Genomic DNA, 17,490 nt, shown 5'->3' on the forward strand with positions numbered 1-17,490 from the left:
AAATTGCTTTGAGAATTTTTTTGCTGCGTAACTGAAAAATTGCCAAATCAGCAAACACACCCGTTCATCATCATCACTTGACTCTGTGGTTATGATTGTACTCAAATATTATTGCTGAATTCTTATATAATCTAAATATCTATTATGAATAATTTTTTAAAGGGTGAACTGTCTTGAAGACAACTTCAAAGCTCGAATTTTTTGAATGAAATCTGTCAAGCCTTCCATGAGTATATACCATTCCCGTAACGATTCTCCAATTAAATTCTTAAAAAAGAACCAATCTATTACTTTTTGGACGTTCTCAGAGTCCCAAAGAAACTCTCAGCATGACCGGAAACTGTTGTTCATCAATGTCTCGCCACAGATGGACAACAGTTCATTTCATACATGACGTTAGAAAAAGAAGTTTTCACCCGCCGTTTGTATTTCTTACTAATGTGTGTTGATGAAAAGCATATTTGAAAGTTTACAAAATGCTCATCGTTATTTGAAGCAAGACAAAAAACCGAAACAACAACCTTGTACTCATTGACTTGGAATGCATCTTCGGAAAGATCAAGCTCGGAAAGGCTTTTTTCATTCTATTCTTCCATTGCTGCTTCTTCTTTCCTCATTCCTAATATTCGTACTTCTGAATGGACCGATTCAAACAACAACAGTAACAACAACAACAACCACCACCACCACAAAATACTCTTCCTTCTTCTTTGTACAAGCCATGAACTTGGATGTGTTCGTTCAAGGAGGTCAAATCGTCATGGACAATCGAGAGTTTCCCTTCATGGCCTCCATGCAATATCAACCCAGCATTGGCCGAGATCCCTACCACCGTTGTGGAGGCACCATTATTGCCAAACGATGGATCCTTACGGCAGCTCATTGTGTTGTGCTCTCGGGCAATGTCATTCCCTCAGAGAAACTCTCAGTCATGGTAGGCTCTTATCGGCTCTCCACTTGTAGTCTGGAAGGATTTCACGATGAGGAGCAGATGAATTCGGGCACTACTACTACGAGTACCACCACCACCAGTAGTAGTAGTACCACTATGACTCGCAAGACTCAATTCAGGTTTTGGAATTGTGTGAGAGCGAGAGTGAAGCAGGCTCATGTTCATCCTCACTACAGTGATGCTTTTGCAGCCAATGATGTTTCCTTATTGGAGCTCTATGAGGATTTGCCCTTCTCTTCATCGATTCAACCCATTGCCTTAACATTGAGAAGACCCTCCTTCGGTACTCAGCATATGGTCACTGGTTGGGGATATTACAGTGGAGCCAATAAGGTGTCTGACTATATGAGAAAGGGATTTGTACCCATTGTACCAGATTCGGAGTGTAATGAGTTGAGATTGGGAATGGCCACGTCGAGAGGACAGACCTGTGCAGGAGCTGGTAAAGGTGTTGACACTTGTAAGTTGTTATTGATTGATTCATTGAGGAGTGTGTGATGCCAATGTGACTTGTGAATGTTTATGAATCACCAATTTCCTTTTCATGCCCAATGTTAACGAAATAATGAACTATAATGATGATAATGATAATCACAAATATATAGGCGCTGGCGATTCTGGTGGACCTTTGTTTTTCGTTCAAAATGGGATTTACACTCAAACGGGTCTAACAAGGTATGTAAAAATTGAGATAATTCAAAATTGAGCCTCTTTGACTTTTTAAACACATGTTCACTGGGAAATATACGAGAACAGTTATGGACCTGACAAGTGTGGTGTTGAAGAATCTTACAGTAATCGAGGAGTATACACCTCTGTGGATTTCCATCAACAATGGATCATGTCCTTAACAAATCTCACGTCCTCTGGTAATTTCACCAAATTCGAAATGCATGCCGTTGGAGAAGCTCCTTCCACTCGATATTCATCGACACTTGTGATGGGAGTTCTTCTTTTCTTTTGGGTTGTCTTGGTTCAATAACTTTAATTCTACATCTACAGTTTAGTATTGAATGTTCGAAGTCCAACATTGAATTTCTCTACAGACTGTGGAGATGAACATTGATGAATGGGAGCATGCTTGGTAGGACAGGATTTCATGAAGGTTCACCAAAAGAAACTTCTTAAAGTTGAACGTTGACCTAGAAACTGTGTGCCATCGATTCTCTTTGCACTGCTGCATGTCAGTGGATGACACCAAAGGTGGCACTTTGGATTGTCTTGGAGATCTTCACACCAAAGGCAAATGGATTTTCTCGAGAAAACTCTCTCTTTCACAACGCCAAAAGCGACAAATTTTCCTTTTCCTCTCTCTCTCCGTATTACTATGGAGGAGAGCACCTGAGAATCCCATCAACCAACAATAATAATTTAATAATAAACAACAACAAAACCACCACCACCACTTTCACCTCACCACGTAAAAAATGATCTCATCATCCTCTTCATCGTTATTCTTTCGAACTTGTTGTTTGAAAAGCACAACCAAATCCAGCCTCTCCTCTCTGCTTCTCTCCAATCCGAATAGTGCTTTCACCAACTGTATTCAAAAACGTTTTCTCAACATCCACGAATATCAGGCTCAAGAGCTATTCAGAAAATATGATATTGCTGTTCCCAGAGGTAAAGTCATCACGAATGTAACCGAAGTCAAAAAAGCCTGCATTGAATTGGGCTACAATGTGGATTATATTGTGAAGGCTCAAGTCTTGGCCGGTGGAAGAGGACGAGGAAAATTCAAGAATGGTCTCAAAGGTGGTGTCCAAAAAGCACTTTCCGTTGCAGAAGCTGAAGAATATGCTTCTAAAATGTTGGGTCAAGTCCTTGTAACCAAACAAACTGGACCTGAAGGAAAGCCATGTAACAAGGTTTATATTCAAGAAAGACTTTATGCTCGTCGAGAATTATATCTCGCCATTTTACTGGATCGACAATCGGGTGGACCTGTTTTAATCGGAAGTACTCAAGGAGGAATGGCTATTGAAGATGTTGCTAAGGAGAGCCCTGAAGAAATTCACACCATTCAAATCAGTGTTAAAGATGGATTGAAAAAGTCTCAAGCGGAAGAGTTAGCTCAAAAATTAGGTTTTTCTCGTGATGACATGATGCAACAAGCGGTCGACCAAATTACAAAACTTTATAATTTGTTCATGAAGACAGATGCAGTTCTTCTGGAAATCAATCCTTTAATTGAAACTGCTGATGGAAAAGTGATTTGTGCTGATGCTAAAATTAATATTGATGACAATGCTGCGTTCCGTCAAAAAGAACTTTTTGCTCTCAAAGACATTTCACAAGAAGATCCTAGAGATGTTCGTGCTGCAAAATATGATTTGAATTACATTGGTCTTGATGGTAATATTGGATGTATTGTTAACGGAGCAGGTTTGGCCATGGCCACTATGGATATCATTAAATTATATGGTGGAGACCCAGCTAACTTTTTGGATGTGGGTGGTGGTGCATCTCAGGACCAAATTGTGGAGGCTCTTAAGATTCTCAATGATGATCATCATGTTCAAGCAATTTTGGTGAATATTTTCGGAGGTATTATGAGATGTGACCTTATTGCGCAAGGTTTGATTAATGCTGTGAAGGAGACTGAGTTGAGAGCTCCAGTTGTTGTTCGTTTGCAGGGTACCAATGTGCAACAAGCGAAGGATATCCTTGCCAAGAGCGGAATTCGTATCATTCCAGCTGATAATCTCGAGGACGCTGCTCAGAAGGCTGTGAAAATTGCATCCATTGTCGTCAACGCAACGGATTTGGGCTTGAAAGTTAATTTTGAACTCAAGTAACTTATTATTCCCTAGTTTTATTGGCTTCTACTGACTCGAGAGGGGCTCTATGACCGCAAAGACAGCTTTCAAAATTCGTTTGTAGGGTTTCTGAAATGAATTTTTTTCAATTAAAATGATAAAAATATCCGAAAACCATAAACGAAGGGATTCGTTGTTGGAACAAATGAAGCAAGGGAACACCGTGATTGAATAGGTGGTTGAGGTCAAGCTTGTTCAATGATGAATTCCTTCATGTGTAACCTATTGTGTATAGGAAGAGCCGAATGACGGTTTCATCTCCTTCTTGTTTGGCTTCTTGGTATGAAGAGGTGAGTCGATTGTTTCCACAAAAAGCTGGGGCTGTGTGGATCCGCAAGGTGAAGCAAGTGTGTTCTGGCCGTGTGGGAGTGGTTAAAAGCTTCGACAAAGCAAGTGGCAGACAAACATTAAGGAGTAGTGATTAGAAAGTACACTCTGACAACCAATAACTTTTGTTGAACAAGGTCAGAGGAGGTTGTTTATTTGAAGAACATAAAAAATCTCAATTTGATCTAGTGATTCGAATTTCAATTTGTTGTCCATCCACAACATTTTCACTTCTCACTAAAAATTGCAAATAATTCATTTCGCTTTGTTTCACAAAAAGAGCGTTTTGGGGCATCACTCGAACATCAAATCCATTTGGATAGTAAAATTCTTGATTGAAATAAACTACAGTAGGTTGGGAATCACAATTAAGGGACTTGATATACGTAAATAAGAGATAAAAGTCTGAAAACAAGGGGTCAAATGTCATTCCTACCGGGTTTCCACAAATTGCTTGTGCATAGGTTCTACTTAGGGCTTTGACTTTTCTTGATTGAAGTTCTCCATTGGGTCCATAAAAGCTTTCGATGGTTGGTGGAGAGGCTGCTGTGGTCACATCATTGTAATATTTAAATTGCCAATATCTGTACAACCAATGAATCAATTGAGACAAATGGTAAACATTCATCACATTTTGCAAGATTAACAAACAAAAAGCAAAACATACGTCCATGATCTCAAATACTCGTCAGCAAGCCCTGTTATCCACTCAATTTCGTGTTCACTTTGAGTAAAATTACCTGTCAAATTAATTGTTTGAGCATTCAATATACGAAGTTATGCACTGCTCTCCATTTAAACCAAAAATTACTTACTAAGAGCTCCAAATTCAGTCATGAAACCTCCAGTCTAGATTGTTGTTAAATAATAACATTCAACAAGAAAAAGAATTGAAATTTTGTGAAATTATTTTGACCTTAATATGATTGATCATCATATTTTGAAACTCACTTTAAATCTTTTAACATCATATTCCTTTGCTCCCAAAACAGCATCATCCCCGATTTGGCAGATGAATCTGTTATTTGGATCTCCAGTACTATTGACATCAAAACAATACACGTGGTAAGAGAAGACTTGTTTGTCCAAGTCTTGAGTTCCCAAAGGACTCTCATCAAATCCCGATGAAAGCAAATCCGTTACTGCTTGTTCTAGATTTTGGAAATAATTGAATCATATCCAAAATACAGTACAACATGAATGAATGATAAACAATGATCAAAAGAATGATTAAGCAAATCAAAATAATCATTCAACAAGATGATGATGATCAACCACACGCACACATACCAAAAAACACTAAATGATTTTTGTTCACTGAACGAATGGATTGATAGACTTGCTGATAGAGTGGAAGTAAATTCTTACGATCTGCCTTTCCTGTCTGATCCAACAACAAGCTCAAGTCTGCATAAATATCTCCTGCAAAAGGCTCGTTAATAATTCTTTCAATTTTTTGTAAAGCATTTTAAAGGTATTGAGTCAACGTGTTTACAATAAATCATAAACCAAAAAAAAACACAAAAATTCAAAGTCCATCCTCCCATGATCAAGTACATTTCATAAAGGATCGTATCGTACTTACTCCAATCCCAATACATTTGGTTCATCCTTAAAATAATTTGCTGAATATTTCCAAAAATCAGCAAATGCGTCCCGCACGCCATTAACGTTATCATAAAAATTCTGAAAGGCGTTAGAGGCAGCTGTTGTGAGATAATATTGGAAGAAGGCATGTTGTAAGCAATCACTCACAATGGGTGCATGTGTGGTTTGATTGATGCGGAGATGGATATTGTTGAATGGATATGGAAATTCGGGAGTGGAATATTGAACTGCCCATCTTGGAAATCCTGTTGAAAGATGTTACATAATATGAATGAGAAATATTAAATATTAAAACGAAATCTTGCAATCATGAGGCTCCTTACATTCTCATCTTACCTTCTCCACAAAATAAATCACTCATCACATCTTGATGGACATCCAAAATGACCATAATTCCATACTTTTCACATTGTCGTATAATACCTTTCAAAATTGCTAAATAATTCGTATCATATTGACCTCGTTTTGGTTCAGTTCCTTCCCATGACAAGTACAATCGAATGACATTGAAACCCCAAGTTCTTAAATTTTGTAAATCCTTATCGGTGAGTGATGTGTTGGTATTGAAATTGTAGAGATCTGGATAAAAGGGAGCAATTTTGTAAACAACATTGACACTGAATGGAATGAACGTGTGAATGTGACAATGAGGAATGGTATGTGTTGTATGGTCATATGAAACATTGATTAACAAAGATGAACATTCATTGATTGTGAAAGCATGATGATACACTTTGTGAGACAAAAATCTCGAGAAGTGTTCTTCTTACCCATGGAAAATTCTAGTTCGATTTGTCTCATCCATGAATTGTTGGGTTGGAGTGTGAACACGAATGAAACAATCAACCAGCATGGTGTTGTGATTCAAGACAAAAACAAGTAGAAGCAAAGGGATGACTCCGATTCGGAAGTGTGTTGTTACTAACATTTTTTTGATGCAGGATGTTGATGGTTCAAATTAATGACAAACGGGTATTTCAAAACAATGCAAAACTCGATAGTACAACATGAGCGAATTTTATTTTCACAAGCTCGTGTGATTCTTTAAATTGACAAAGCCATTGATTTTTCTTCTCTCAACTCCTTGTCAGTAATGTTGAGCTTTTCTCTGGCAAAATCATCAATCTTCAAACCTTGAACAATGGAGACGGTTCCATTCTTGCAAGTAACTGGGAAAGAGAAAATTACACCTTCTGGAATGCCATAAGATCCATCAGAAGGGATGGCCATACTGACCCATTCACCCTCAGGTGTACCCAAAATCCAATCATGCATGTGATCAGTGATTGCCTTAGCAGCTGATGTAGCAGAAGAAAGCTTTCTTGCAGCAATAACTGCAGCTCCTCTCTTTTGAACAGTAGAAATGAAATCTCCCTTCAACCAAGCGTCGTCATTGATGGCTTCATAAATAGACTTTTTCTGTCCATTAATTGTGACATAACCATGAGCAACATCAGGGAATTGAGTTGATGAGTGATTTCCCCAAATAATGACATTATGAACATCAGAAACGTTGATACCGAGACGCTCAGCAACTTGAGCCTTTGCTCTGTTATGATCCAAACGAGTGAGAGCAGAGAAGTTTTCAGCAGGAATTGAAGGTGCATGAGTCTTGGCAATGAGACAATTGGTATTGGCTGGGTTACCAACAACAAGGACCTTGACAGTCTTCTTGGCCCACTTTTCCAAAGCTTCACCTTGTCCCTTGAAAATTGCAGCGTTCTTCTCTAACAAATCCTTTCTCTCCATACCTTCTTTTCTTGGCATGGCACCGACCATGATACAAATATCAATATCACTGAAGGCTTCTTGATAATCACTAGTGGCAACCACCTTTTGGAGCAAAGGATAAGCTGAATCGGTAAGTTCCATACAAACTCCCTTCAAAGCATCCAAAACTTGTGGTACTTCAAGCAAGTGAAGGTGTATTGGCTGATCAAAACCGAGCATTAATCCGCTAGCAACCATACCAATCAAGCTGTATCCGATTTGTCCAGCAGCACCAGTAATCAAAACCTTCAATGTTTGCTTGGTCATTGTGATTCGTGTGTTGTGTCTGTGTGGTTGTATCAACTAAGAAGAAGAAGAGGATTTTTTTTGAATATTTTTTCAAAGTGCTTTTTAAAGCTCCAAATCCGTCTCCACGACGATGATCAGGTCCATATTAATCTCTGCTTGAGGGAATGGTGCTGCTCTTGGTATCAAAATGATGATGAATGATCACATTCAGAAGTTGATGTTTGTTTGTTTGCTTTCACAATCAAGCTTGGTCCGAAATATTTTCCTTTTTGATTGAAGTCAAAGAAAATCCCAAAGAAAATCCCGAGCTGGGATTTTGAAGAAGGAAGAATGAGAGGATTCATTGTTCCGTGGTTGTCGGTTAGGAATCTTGGGATCCCAACTTTGTGAAACACTGTAGTGGTTTAAGAGATTGATCTCATCTACAGTTTTTAATATTCTGTTGTTGAAGCCCATCTTGAAGTGTACTTGGGAACTCTCACACTGCTTTGGGAGATTCTAAGAAAGAGAAGGTTTTCTTTTTTTGGAAACAGGATATCGTTTACTCCATCAAACGGGAAACACAATGAATGTAATGCTTCAGATTTCAACCAGTGATGACATTTCATTGAAAACACTGTGTTCCATCAACAGCAATCTTTTGAAAGTCTTGGTCTGTCTATTTGAGCATTGATTTTCGTTTGAAGTAACGAAGGTTGAGTCCACTCGAGTTAAATTGGCAACTTGGTTCACTCGATGAAGCAACCATTAAAAAACACATCTGTCAAAGAGAGCGCAGCACCTGTCATTCTGTCATCCAGCACACAGAAAAAAAAACCGTTTCGTCCTTCACCCTCTAGTTGCTACCACCCGTTTATCTCCATTACTACAGCAATTCTTTCTTCATCATCATCATCACCAACAATTAACGGATCAAGAACAACAACAACCTCTCACTCTCTCACTTCTAGAAAATGGCAAACCGTATGAACGACTTTGTGTTGCAACAATTATTGGCAGAAAATCAACGTTTAAGAGAAAGTTTAGAAAGTTGTCGAAAGGCCATCCCAATTTCTGAAGCATGTCGAACTCTAATTGATTATTGCAATGATCACAAGTCGAAGGATATGCTCGTGATGGGAGACCCAACCAATCCATACTGGAATCCACCAAAGGATGGCGGTTGTTGTACCATCATGTAATTCTTGTTGTTGTTGTTGTTGTAAATTCAAAGTTGTGGAAATATACAAATCCAATAGTAGTACACACATCACGCCATATCGTAATAACAACAACAATAATTTATATATATAGTTATTATTATTATTATTATTAACAAAATTTATTGGAACATCACCACATGGCAGTGTTGATGTCATTTGTGAGAAGGAGTGAAGAGAGAGAGAGGCAATTGCTTTGAAGTCACTGTGTTGTGTGTGGTTGTTTTCTCTCTCTCTATTACTCTCTCCATGTTGTACCATCATTGTGCTTATTTCCTTTTCATAATCTTTTCACCCTCAAGACTTTCTCCCATTCGCGTTCACTATACCAATCGTACAGAACAATAATAAATAACAACTCGCAAGTAGTTTCGCATTACCAATCACTCTAGTGTATTTCAAATCCCTTGTCGTGTTGGAATTGTCAAAATTTGAAAGTTCAACTCGGAATTGTTTATTGTCATACAATTTCTATTATTGCAACACTTTCTTCTTTTTCTTGTCCTTCTTCTTCTTTGACTGTTGTTGTTCTGATGTCATTTCCACATCATTGTCTTCATCTTGCATCGATGTTGTTGACGAAGATGAAGTTTGCTGTCGTGTCCCAATTGGATTTTTTCGAATATTGAGCAAGTGAGCTTCACACTTTTGCCAGAAAATCTTTAAAGCTCGTCTGAAAATCTCTGCAGGTCCTCCTGGAATAGAACCAACACTTTCGATCGAGAAAATGAAATGATCCTTAACCTTAGATAATTGAACTCTCTTGTCCCAGTCATCTTCACGAATACATTCTCTACACATGGTGCAATTCATTGGACGCGCCACACGAACTTTAGAGTCAAATTCTGTTTGAGGATTTTCCTCAATATCAAAAACATTCATTGGGCACTTTTGAACCAATTCTTTGGCTTGTTCAATATCTGTTATGGGTTCTCCTTTGAAGGTAATTTCTGGTAATAGACGATATGAAGCAGTTGCAACTGGTTGCCACTTGGCATGACTTCTTCCAATACCTTTTACACAGTAACATTGAACATGAATGGATTGACCTGGATTTAACTTGGCCAGTAAAATGTCATCAAAAACAGGCCTAATAGCATTTTCACCGTTGAAATATTCAGCTTGATTACCTATTGGAATCCACTTTAAATCTCCAGAATATACTTTTGCATGCTTGTATTCCAGCTTATTGTTGTTGTGTGGGTTTGGAACGAGTGTCTTTTCACAAGTGACATTTAGTTCAAATAAAATATATTCATTATCCAATAATTCTTCAGGAGGTTGCCAGAAAGGAGTAGATTTGTTGGCGAGGGAAGGAGCATAAGTAGCCATAGTTGGAGTAGGTGGTTGGATATCTTCATCATCATCATCATTTGAGCGATGGTGAGTGTTGTGTTTTGGTTTTTGTGGAGGAGCAAATGCACTGATGTCTTCATTTTGGTTAATATCCCTTGCAAAGTAGAAAAAGTCTGGATCTGCTCGAATCGGAACAAGACCAATTCTATGAGCTAAGACTTCATCCTGAATAATTGATGTATTCGTTATATATACAATCTTTTCAATAGCCATTGAGGGAACTTCAGAAAGCATAATTCTACGGAAAGCATTTGCAATAGGAGCATCAACACCAATCATCTCAAAAACCAAATCATTTTCATCCCTTCTCAAAACATTAATTTGCAAATTGTTCTGAAAATCCTCAAGAGAAAAACTATTATCATAATTTAAATTTGCAAAACTGGAGTGATAGGCAAATGTTGTTGTTTGTGTTGGAGCATATTTTCCAACCCGAACACGAGTCCTCATATCCTCCACTTGAGGAGGAAGGGATGATTTCGAGGAGCCTGTTGTGGTCATTTTTTTCCGTTCAACAAAAATTTTCATCATCACCACAACAACACCGCAGCACCTTTCATAATCATATGAAACTCTTTCGTTCATCACCATCCCCATCGACCAATTATTGGTGGATTCGGAACAACCCCATCAAGAAGAATGGGTTTAAAAAATTCTCTCATCCTGATGGGAAGAGAAGGAATGAATTCAAAAGCTCTCAATGTTCATCATGGATGGCCGTGAGTGGGTTCTCTGAGTTGAATCCGTCGGAGTCATTTTCTTGTTCGTTCCACACGCGCACTCCGAGGTAGGTCGTTTCAACATTCTGCTGAAAAAAAATTCGTGAATTGGTGGACTGTCGTTCTTTTACCTCCTCTTGTTTTTGAAATCCCAACCCACCCCCTACCTCACTTTTAATCATTATTGAACAACAACACTGTTGAAAAGAATGGCTACCACTTCATCCCTAGACCAACAACAATTGCTTTTTATGGAGTCCGAAGATTGTATCCTTGTTACGGAACAAGACCAAGAGAAGGGACGAGCTTCAAAGAAACATTGTCATATTTGGTCTAATATTGACTCAAAAGTTGGAGATGATGATGTCCCTTGCCTTCACAGAGCATTTTCTGTGTTTTTGTTCAATTCCAAGGGACAATTATTGCTTCAACAACGTGCCTCGGAAAAGATTACTTTCCCAGACTATTGGACGAACACTTGCTGCTCTCATCCTCTTTATAATCTTGATTCGGAGCGTGAAGGAAAGAATCAATCCGGTGTTCGTACAGCTGCTCGTAGAAAATTGGAACACGAGCTTGGAATTCCACAATCAAGCATTGATCTAAATCGTTTTATTTATTTGACTAGAATTTTGTATAAGGCCCCAAGCGGAAATCCACAAGACTCACAATGGGGAGAACATGAAGTTGACTATTGTTTGTTTTATGTGTTAACTGAGAAGGAGGATGCTCAATTTGACGAATATTTGAAATCCATGAATTTGAATGAAGTTCGTGCTGTGAAATTTGTCAATTCTGATGAATTATTGCACATGTTGGATGTCTTAAATGAGCAAAAGAAAGAAATTGAAATTACTCCATGGTTTAAATTGATTTGTAGACGATTCCTGTTCAAATGGTGGGAAACTTTGTTACTTTGCATGGAAAAGAACGATTTTTCTGCTTTAGATGCCATGAAGGATCATGAAAATGTCCACAAGTTGAACTAAATAATTTTGACTACTTTATGAACAAACCAGTAAAGGTGATGACATCACTGAATTATCACTTTCATTATTTCCCTTTTGGGATGAACTTTTCAATCATTAATCCATTACGCAAGTTTCAAGAGCCTAGCTCCTTTTATTCCCAAGATATCCCTTAATGGCCGATTAAGAATCAAAACAGATCAACACGAAAATAATTTTCTTTTGATGGATTAATTGCAGAAATTAAAACTCTTTCATTCTCCACAATTTGTTTACTTTACGTCACTGATGGACAGACGGATAAAAAGACGGATGTTGATTAAAAGGTTCTTAATGTGTGAGATTCAACAATTATTAATTCAAGATATTGATTTCTGTATGCAATTAATTGAGATTTGACTTGTGTGTACTTGTGTTAAAGAGATGAAACTTGTCTCTTGCGCTGCTACAAGCTCATTTTATTACAAAGATGTCCTTAATGGCTGATTAAGAATCAAAAAAACAGCAAGCAAGGCAAATAATAATACAGAATAATGATTCTTCACCATTTGTTATGGACATTCTACACATAGCAAGACTAGCCAGGGAATTTTCAATACGTCTTTGGATGGACATTCGGGCACGACGAGGGATGTCGATTTTTAGGTTCTCGCATTCAACAATTTGATCTTTGTATGCCAACTCGTGTTTAAGAGATGAACAAGTGAACTGTACAAGTTAACTCTTGTTCACATTCCTTCAATTCTGTTTCTAATTTGTCAATTTTTCTTTTGAGTTCAACATCTAAAGGAACACCAAAGTCATGATTGGTCGACTTTTGAAGACTCCTCTCAATCTCATCTTTGAGACGTTGAATGAATGAATCAACATTTGAATCTTGCAACGTTTGTCTCTCACGATTGATCTCCAATTGTAAACTTTCATTTTCAAGCTTGTACTCATTCATCTGTTGTTGTTTCTCCTCAAGTTCTGCTTTCAATTTAATTAATCTGTTCCATTTGTTTGCGCAAGTTGATCCTGTAAATCCTTGATGGCAGATCCTTGTTCAGAGAGATGTTTGATCAAAGTTTGACATTGTTGCATGTGTTCAGTGTTTTGATTTACAAGTTTCATTTCAAGAGTTTTCACTTGCTCTTCCAATTCTTTTTTCTGTGCCATCCACTGACTTAATGAATTCAAATCACCCTCTTCAATCTTATAGGGGCGATCAAGTATGTCTTCAAGGTTGGACATGATTTAGTGATGATGGAATGGTTTTTTTTTCTTAAACCGTTAAGACAATAGTTTTGTGGTTCTGTTCACATTTTAGGTAATTGATGCGGAATTCTGCTCAATAACTTGCACTATTCCTCAATGTCAGATTTCAATATGTCCATGACGAGAGAGTCGATACGTTCTTCCATTTGAGAAAATAAAGTCACAACCTTTGAGCCTCGCAATGCATGTTTCGATAGTGGTGGGTAAGAGAACGGAGTTTGTCGTTGATACAATTGATCTACATAATAATTCAACAAAATAAAATGCTTAAATAATAATCGTATGGTGCTAGAAAGGAGAAATGGAAGTTGAGATCCAATAAAATTAATAAAGTCCACGGGATATACCAACTGGAATGCCTCTGTGAGAAAATTGTCAATAATTGAGTAAAATTTTCGTTTCAACACAGCATTGAAATAAGGAAAATATTCTGAAGAATTATTTCCCAAATCGAAGAATATCTTGTGTTTCACTGCAAATCCAATGAAATTTACATGATGAATATCAATGGTGGTAGTGGTGTTGTATCGGAGAGGATAAATGAGATACCAATCTCTTGCAATATCACTTACCCTTAAAATAGGAAGAAACTGGATCTGTCAGGAAATTGGTCATTATTCCATTGCTGTCCACGCCGTCACAAATCCATCCACCAGATTTTTCTAAAGAACTGCACAAAAATAAATATTCGAAGTGATTGTTGTGCTTTTGAACAAAATTATTAATTACTTTTTCGTTTGAAAAACAGCATTCCATCACAAATAAATGTGGAATTATAGAGCTACCAGAACGCTTGCTCTCAAATATTGATAAGAATTCTTCAAAGCTCATATACTGACAAAATTGAAAAGAAAGACCCAATGTGTCCTCTCCATGTCCACTCCAGTAAATAATATTCAACGGAATCACAGAATTTTCTTTCATCCATTTCACACTATTTTCATTGTTTTTTCCATTGAAAAAATTCATTAATTCTTTCGTTTTTTGATAGTCGTAATTACAAATCATATTATAGGTGAGATCCATCCACCGTTTCTCTCCATACACCTTCTCTACACTCTTTACAAAATATAAAAAGTGAAACAAATCATTATGTACATTGATGATACATCTTGAATACTTCTCAAAATTATGAGAGTAATCCTTAATAGCATTACAAATAGACAAATCTGAGCATGCACTCATATCTCCTGTATTTCCTACGAGTAGTAAATGAATACAAGAAGGTCTAACTGAACTCATTCCATCATTACAGTCAGACTGGTTCTTGCAATAATATTCTTCCGTTTGTATCATCTTGGTTCTTGCAAAATTCGTCGACTTTAAGCTCGTATGAGAAGTAGTGATGAATTGCTTCGGAAATAAATGTTTTAATAATAATACAATTCTCTCTATATGATGAGACCATATTTGTAGGGGTGGTGATGATGAATGTGTTGTTTTTGAAATGGGCAATAACGATGATGATGAAAGATGATTGAGATTGGTGAGTGAGCGATGAAAACAAGCGTTCGGATCATGATTTTCACCACCACTATCACCACTACCACGACAATTGTTCTTTTCAATCATCATCACATGGTAAGTGCTTTCCGAAAAAAGGGAGAAGGTTTGAAGAGCAGCATCAAGAGTTAATATTATTCGGGAAGGAGAAGACGAAGAAGAATATTCAAACATTTTTTCTTGTTCTTTCCTATTGGATGATTTATTGGATGATGATGAATACAAATTTGTTCCAATAGTTCAGAAGAACATCGAGTGTCCACAAAACGTTCCTTTTTGAAACAACTCGCGTTCACCATCTCCTGATGAATGATGTTATTCATTGAAAGCGATTGAAAATTTCCAAACCGAAAAAATGTTAAAGCCTTCTGAAGCTTCTTTTCATCCTCTCGTTGCGAGTTCTTCTTCTTCCTCTCGTCATCATGATCGGAGGATGATATTATCAAGGAGAGGAGAAGCAGGGATGGTGGTGATGCATCATGAGGAGGAGGATCCTCAGCAAGTACTGATTCGGCAGGAGGTTCATCAACAACAACAACAACAACGGCATCATGCACATGATGAGAGTTTAATGGTCGGCATAATGAATTCCGAGCCGAGTTTTTCAATTATTGGGAATCAAACACCAATTTATGCAAGTAGTAGCGGATATACATCTAGAGGAAATGCATATCAACAACGTCAACCAACAATTATTTATGAACAGAACAATCAACCGATGCTTGGTTATGTTTCAAGGAGTAGTAGTGTTGGAGTATCGCCTTCAACAAGCGGCGGTGGACGCTACAGCAATTCAGCAAGCAACTCTGCGTTTAAGCCAACTGTTAAAAGCGCATTCATGTCGTCACAATTTTCGAGTGGAAAAAGTTCAAACGTTTTACCTACTTCTTTAGATATTCCTAAAGTATTATTGAATCCAGTTACAAAACAGAGACCTTATAGCCTTTTACAAATGGTCACAGTGGGCTACAGGTCTGTCACCACAAATATTCATCAAAAAATTAATTATGCGGCAAGTCATTCATTATATGATAATCGTCGGATATCGAATGCGCATTCCAGTTCGAGCATTCCAACAGATTTTCCAATTGGTTATTTTACGGACAATGACTTGGAAGGCTCCATTCTTTTGCCACAACACAAACACGTTCGGATGTGGCCTCTGTTATTTCGAAGATTTAAATTTGTGTCATTACTGGGCGAAGGTCGATTTTCGAAAGTTGTTCTTTGCGAAGATGTATTCATTCCAAACAGAAAAGTTGCAATCAAAGTAATGAACCAAAAAGCAAACGAGATTGGAATTCAAGAATCATTACACTACTACAAAATGCAACAACTAGGTTCTTCAAAATCGATATCTAATTTATACTTGACATTCTTTTTCTATGGACATTTTTGTTTAGTTTTTGAACTTTTAGGAGAAAATTTACTCATGTACATTCAACGATATCAGCCCTATACCATGCCAATAACCACTCTGAAAAAGCTAGCGGTGCAACTAATTACAGGGTTAGCATTTATGCGAGATCACAGCATTATCCATGCTGACCTTAAACCTGAAAATATATTAATGGGAAATGAATCTAAGAACTCTCTAAGAATTTCTGACTTTGGAAATGCTCTGGATTTTTGTGATAAACAATTAATAGAATCCAACAAGGGACATCAAATTCAAACATTACTCTACAGAGCCCCTGAGATATTACTAGGATTGAACTCATTCGACTTTCAAATTGATGTTTGGTCGGTTGGATGCATACTCATTGAATGTTACACAGGAAATCCTGCATTTAACTGTTCCTCACCTGAAGAACTCTTTGAACGAATGGTCTCTATTCTAGGACCTGTACCATACTCTATTTATTCATCCTCTAATTTATTGAAACAACAACAACATTTTGACAAGACACTTCAACCATTTAATTATGCAAAAAAACAACACAAAATTTGCAAATATTTGAGATTGAAAAAGAATGTAGAAAATGACTTGGCATCTTTTTTGGTTGGATTGCTCGAATACGATCCTGTAAAAAGAATGACACCTTTACAAGCATTGTCACACCCTTTTCTTCAATCTCTCTTTCCATTTTCTTCCATTTTGAATAGTGTTTCACAACAATTAATTTCTTCATTGAAGTATGAAGAGTTGACACAGGAGAATGAACAACAGAAACAGACCATTGATCAATTATTGATACAAATTCAAGAATTGAAACAAGTTCATAGAAAACGACATGAAATATCTTCATCAGTGCCGTCGTCATCTGTGATACATTACGAAAATGGCAACACCATGATATTTGTTGATGGAGCTCAGTCTTCGGTCAACCCTTCCATTCCACATCGTCAACAACAATCTCCTCGCACTCCATCAACAGCAATGACAGCACCGAATGCTGCTTCATTCTCTTCTCCAACTACAACAACCAGTTCTAACACCGCCAGCTCTGCAACTCCCTCAACAACCGCTACTGTGGGTGTGATGCCAACAACATCCGTCTCATTATCAGTAGTCCATTCATATGAACCACCAAACAAGAAAACAAAAACAGAAAACACAATTTCAGGGCAGAATTATGCCTCATTCGCAAACGTTGTTAAAAACAAAACCAATCATCTTGTGCAGGCACTTCCAAAATCCTCACGATTGAACTGTGAAAAGTGTGACAGCACGTTTTGTGAATTCACAGAACACTCGAACTCTCAATATGTTGTGAAATGTAAGAAATGCAAACATGTTTTTATTAGAAACAAAAAATAATA

At 37.4% G+C, this 17,490-nt stretch overlaps 9 protein-coding genes across 9 annotated transcripts; 4 read left to right on the forward strand and 5 right to left on the reverse strand.

Annotated features, from left to right (window-relative positions):
• Positions 1–760: 760 nt before the first annotated feature.
• On the forward strand, positions 761–1,934 carry FDP41_004560 (uncharacterized protein; the record flags this gene model as incomplete). Its single annotated transcript, XM_044707988.1, has 3 exons — positions 761–1,412; positions 1,558–1,627; positions 1,709–1,934. 3 exons carry the CDS (start codon positions 761–763, stop codon positions 1,932–1,934), a joined length of 948 nt encoding a protein of 315 aa, XP_044561374.1.
• A 445-nt stretch (positions 1,935–2,379) lies between these two features.
• Positions 2,380–3,750, forward strand: FDP41_004561 (uncharacterized protein; the record flags this gene model as incomplete). Its single annotated transcript, XM_044707989.1, has 1 exon — positions 2,380–3,750. The coding sequence occupies one exon, from the start codon at positions 2,380–2,382 to the stop codon at positions 3,748–3,750; it is 1,371 nt and encodes a 456-aa protein (XP_044561375.1).
• A 523-nt stretch (positions 3,751–4,273) lies between these two features.
• FDP41_004562 (uncharacterized protein) lies at positions 4,274–6,634 on the reverse strand (the record flags this gene model as incomplete). Its single annotated transcript, XM_044707990.1, has 8 exons — positions 4,274–4,682; positions 4,766–4,838; positions 4,914–4,947; positions 5,050–5,249; positions 5,389–5,543; positions 5,684–5,951; positions 6,043–6,323; positions 6,477–6,634. 8 exons carry the CDS (start codon positions 6,632–6,634, stop codon positions 4,274–4,276), a joined length of 1,578 nt encoding a protein of 525 aa, XP_044561376.1.
• A 116-nt stretch (positions 6,635–6,750) lies between these two features.
• Positions 6,751–7,743, reverse strand: FDP41_004563 (uncharacterized protein; the record flags this gene model as incomplete). The annotated part of the gene is made up of 1 exon (XM_044707991.1): positions 6,751–7,743. One exon carries the CDS (start codon positions 7,741–7,743, stop codon positions 6,751–6,753), a length of 993 nt encoding a protein of 330 aa, XP_044561377.1.
• Positions 7,744–9,398: 1,655 nt separating this feature from the next.
• Positions 9,399–10,781, reverse strand: FDP41_004564 (uncharacterized protein; the record flags this gene model as incomplete). The annotated part of the gene is made up of 1 exon (XM_044707992.1): positions 9,399–10,781. The coding sequence occupies one exon, from the start codon at positions 10,779–10,781 to the stop codon at positions 9,399–9,401; it is 1,383 nt and encodes a 460-aa protein (XP_044561378.1).
• A 427-nt stretch (positions 10,782–11,208) lies between these two features.
• FDP41_004565 (uncharacterized protein) lies at positions 11,209–11,988 on the forward strand (the record flags this gene model as incomplete). The annotated part of the gene is made up of 1 exon (XM_044707993.1): positions 11,209–11,988. The coding sequence occupies one exon, from the start codon at positions 11,209–11,211 to the stop codon at positions 11,986–11,988; it is 780 nt and encodes a 259-aa protein (XP_044561379.1).
• Positions 11,989–12,951: 963 nt separating this feature from the next.
• On the reverse strand, positions 12,952–13,200 carry FDP41_004566 (uncharacterized protein; the record flags this gene model as incomplete). Its single annotated transcript, XM_044707994.1, has 1 exon — positions 12,952–13,200. One exon carries the CDS (start codon positions 13,198–13,200, stop codon positions 12,952–12,954), a length of 249 nt encoding a protein of 82 aa, XP_044561380.1.
• Positions 13,201–13,310: 110 nt separating this feature from the next.
• FDP41_004567 (uncharacterized protein) lies at positions 13,311–14,901 on the reverse strand (the record flags this gene model as incomplete). The annotated part of the gene is made up of 2 exons (XM_044707995.1): positions 13,311–13,696; positions 13,797–14,901. The coding sequence occupies 2 exons, from the start codon at positions 14,899–14,901 to the stop codon at positions 13,311–13,313; spliced, it is 1,491 nt and encodes a 496-aa protein (XP_044561381.1).
• Positions 14,902–15,082: 181 nt separating this feature from the next.
• On the forward strand, positions 15,083–17,488 carry FDP41_004568 (uncharacterized protein; the record flags this gene model as incomplete). Its single annotated transcript, XM_044707996.1, has 1 exon — positions 15,083–17,488. One exon carries the CDS (start codon positions 15,083–15,085, stop codon positions 17,486–17,488), a length of 2,406 nt encoding a protein of 801 aa, XP_044561382.1.
• Between the last annotated feature and the right edge of the window lie 2 nt (positions 17,489–17,490).

The sequence above is a fragment of the Naegleria fowleri genome, assembly GCF_008403515.1.
Source record: "Naegleria fowleri strain ATCC 30894 chromosome Unknown tig37, whole genome shotgun sequence".
Classification (NCBI taxonomy): domain Eukaryota; phylum Heterolobosea; class Eutetramitea; order Acrasida; family Naegleriidae; genus Naegleria; species Naegleria fowleri.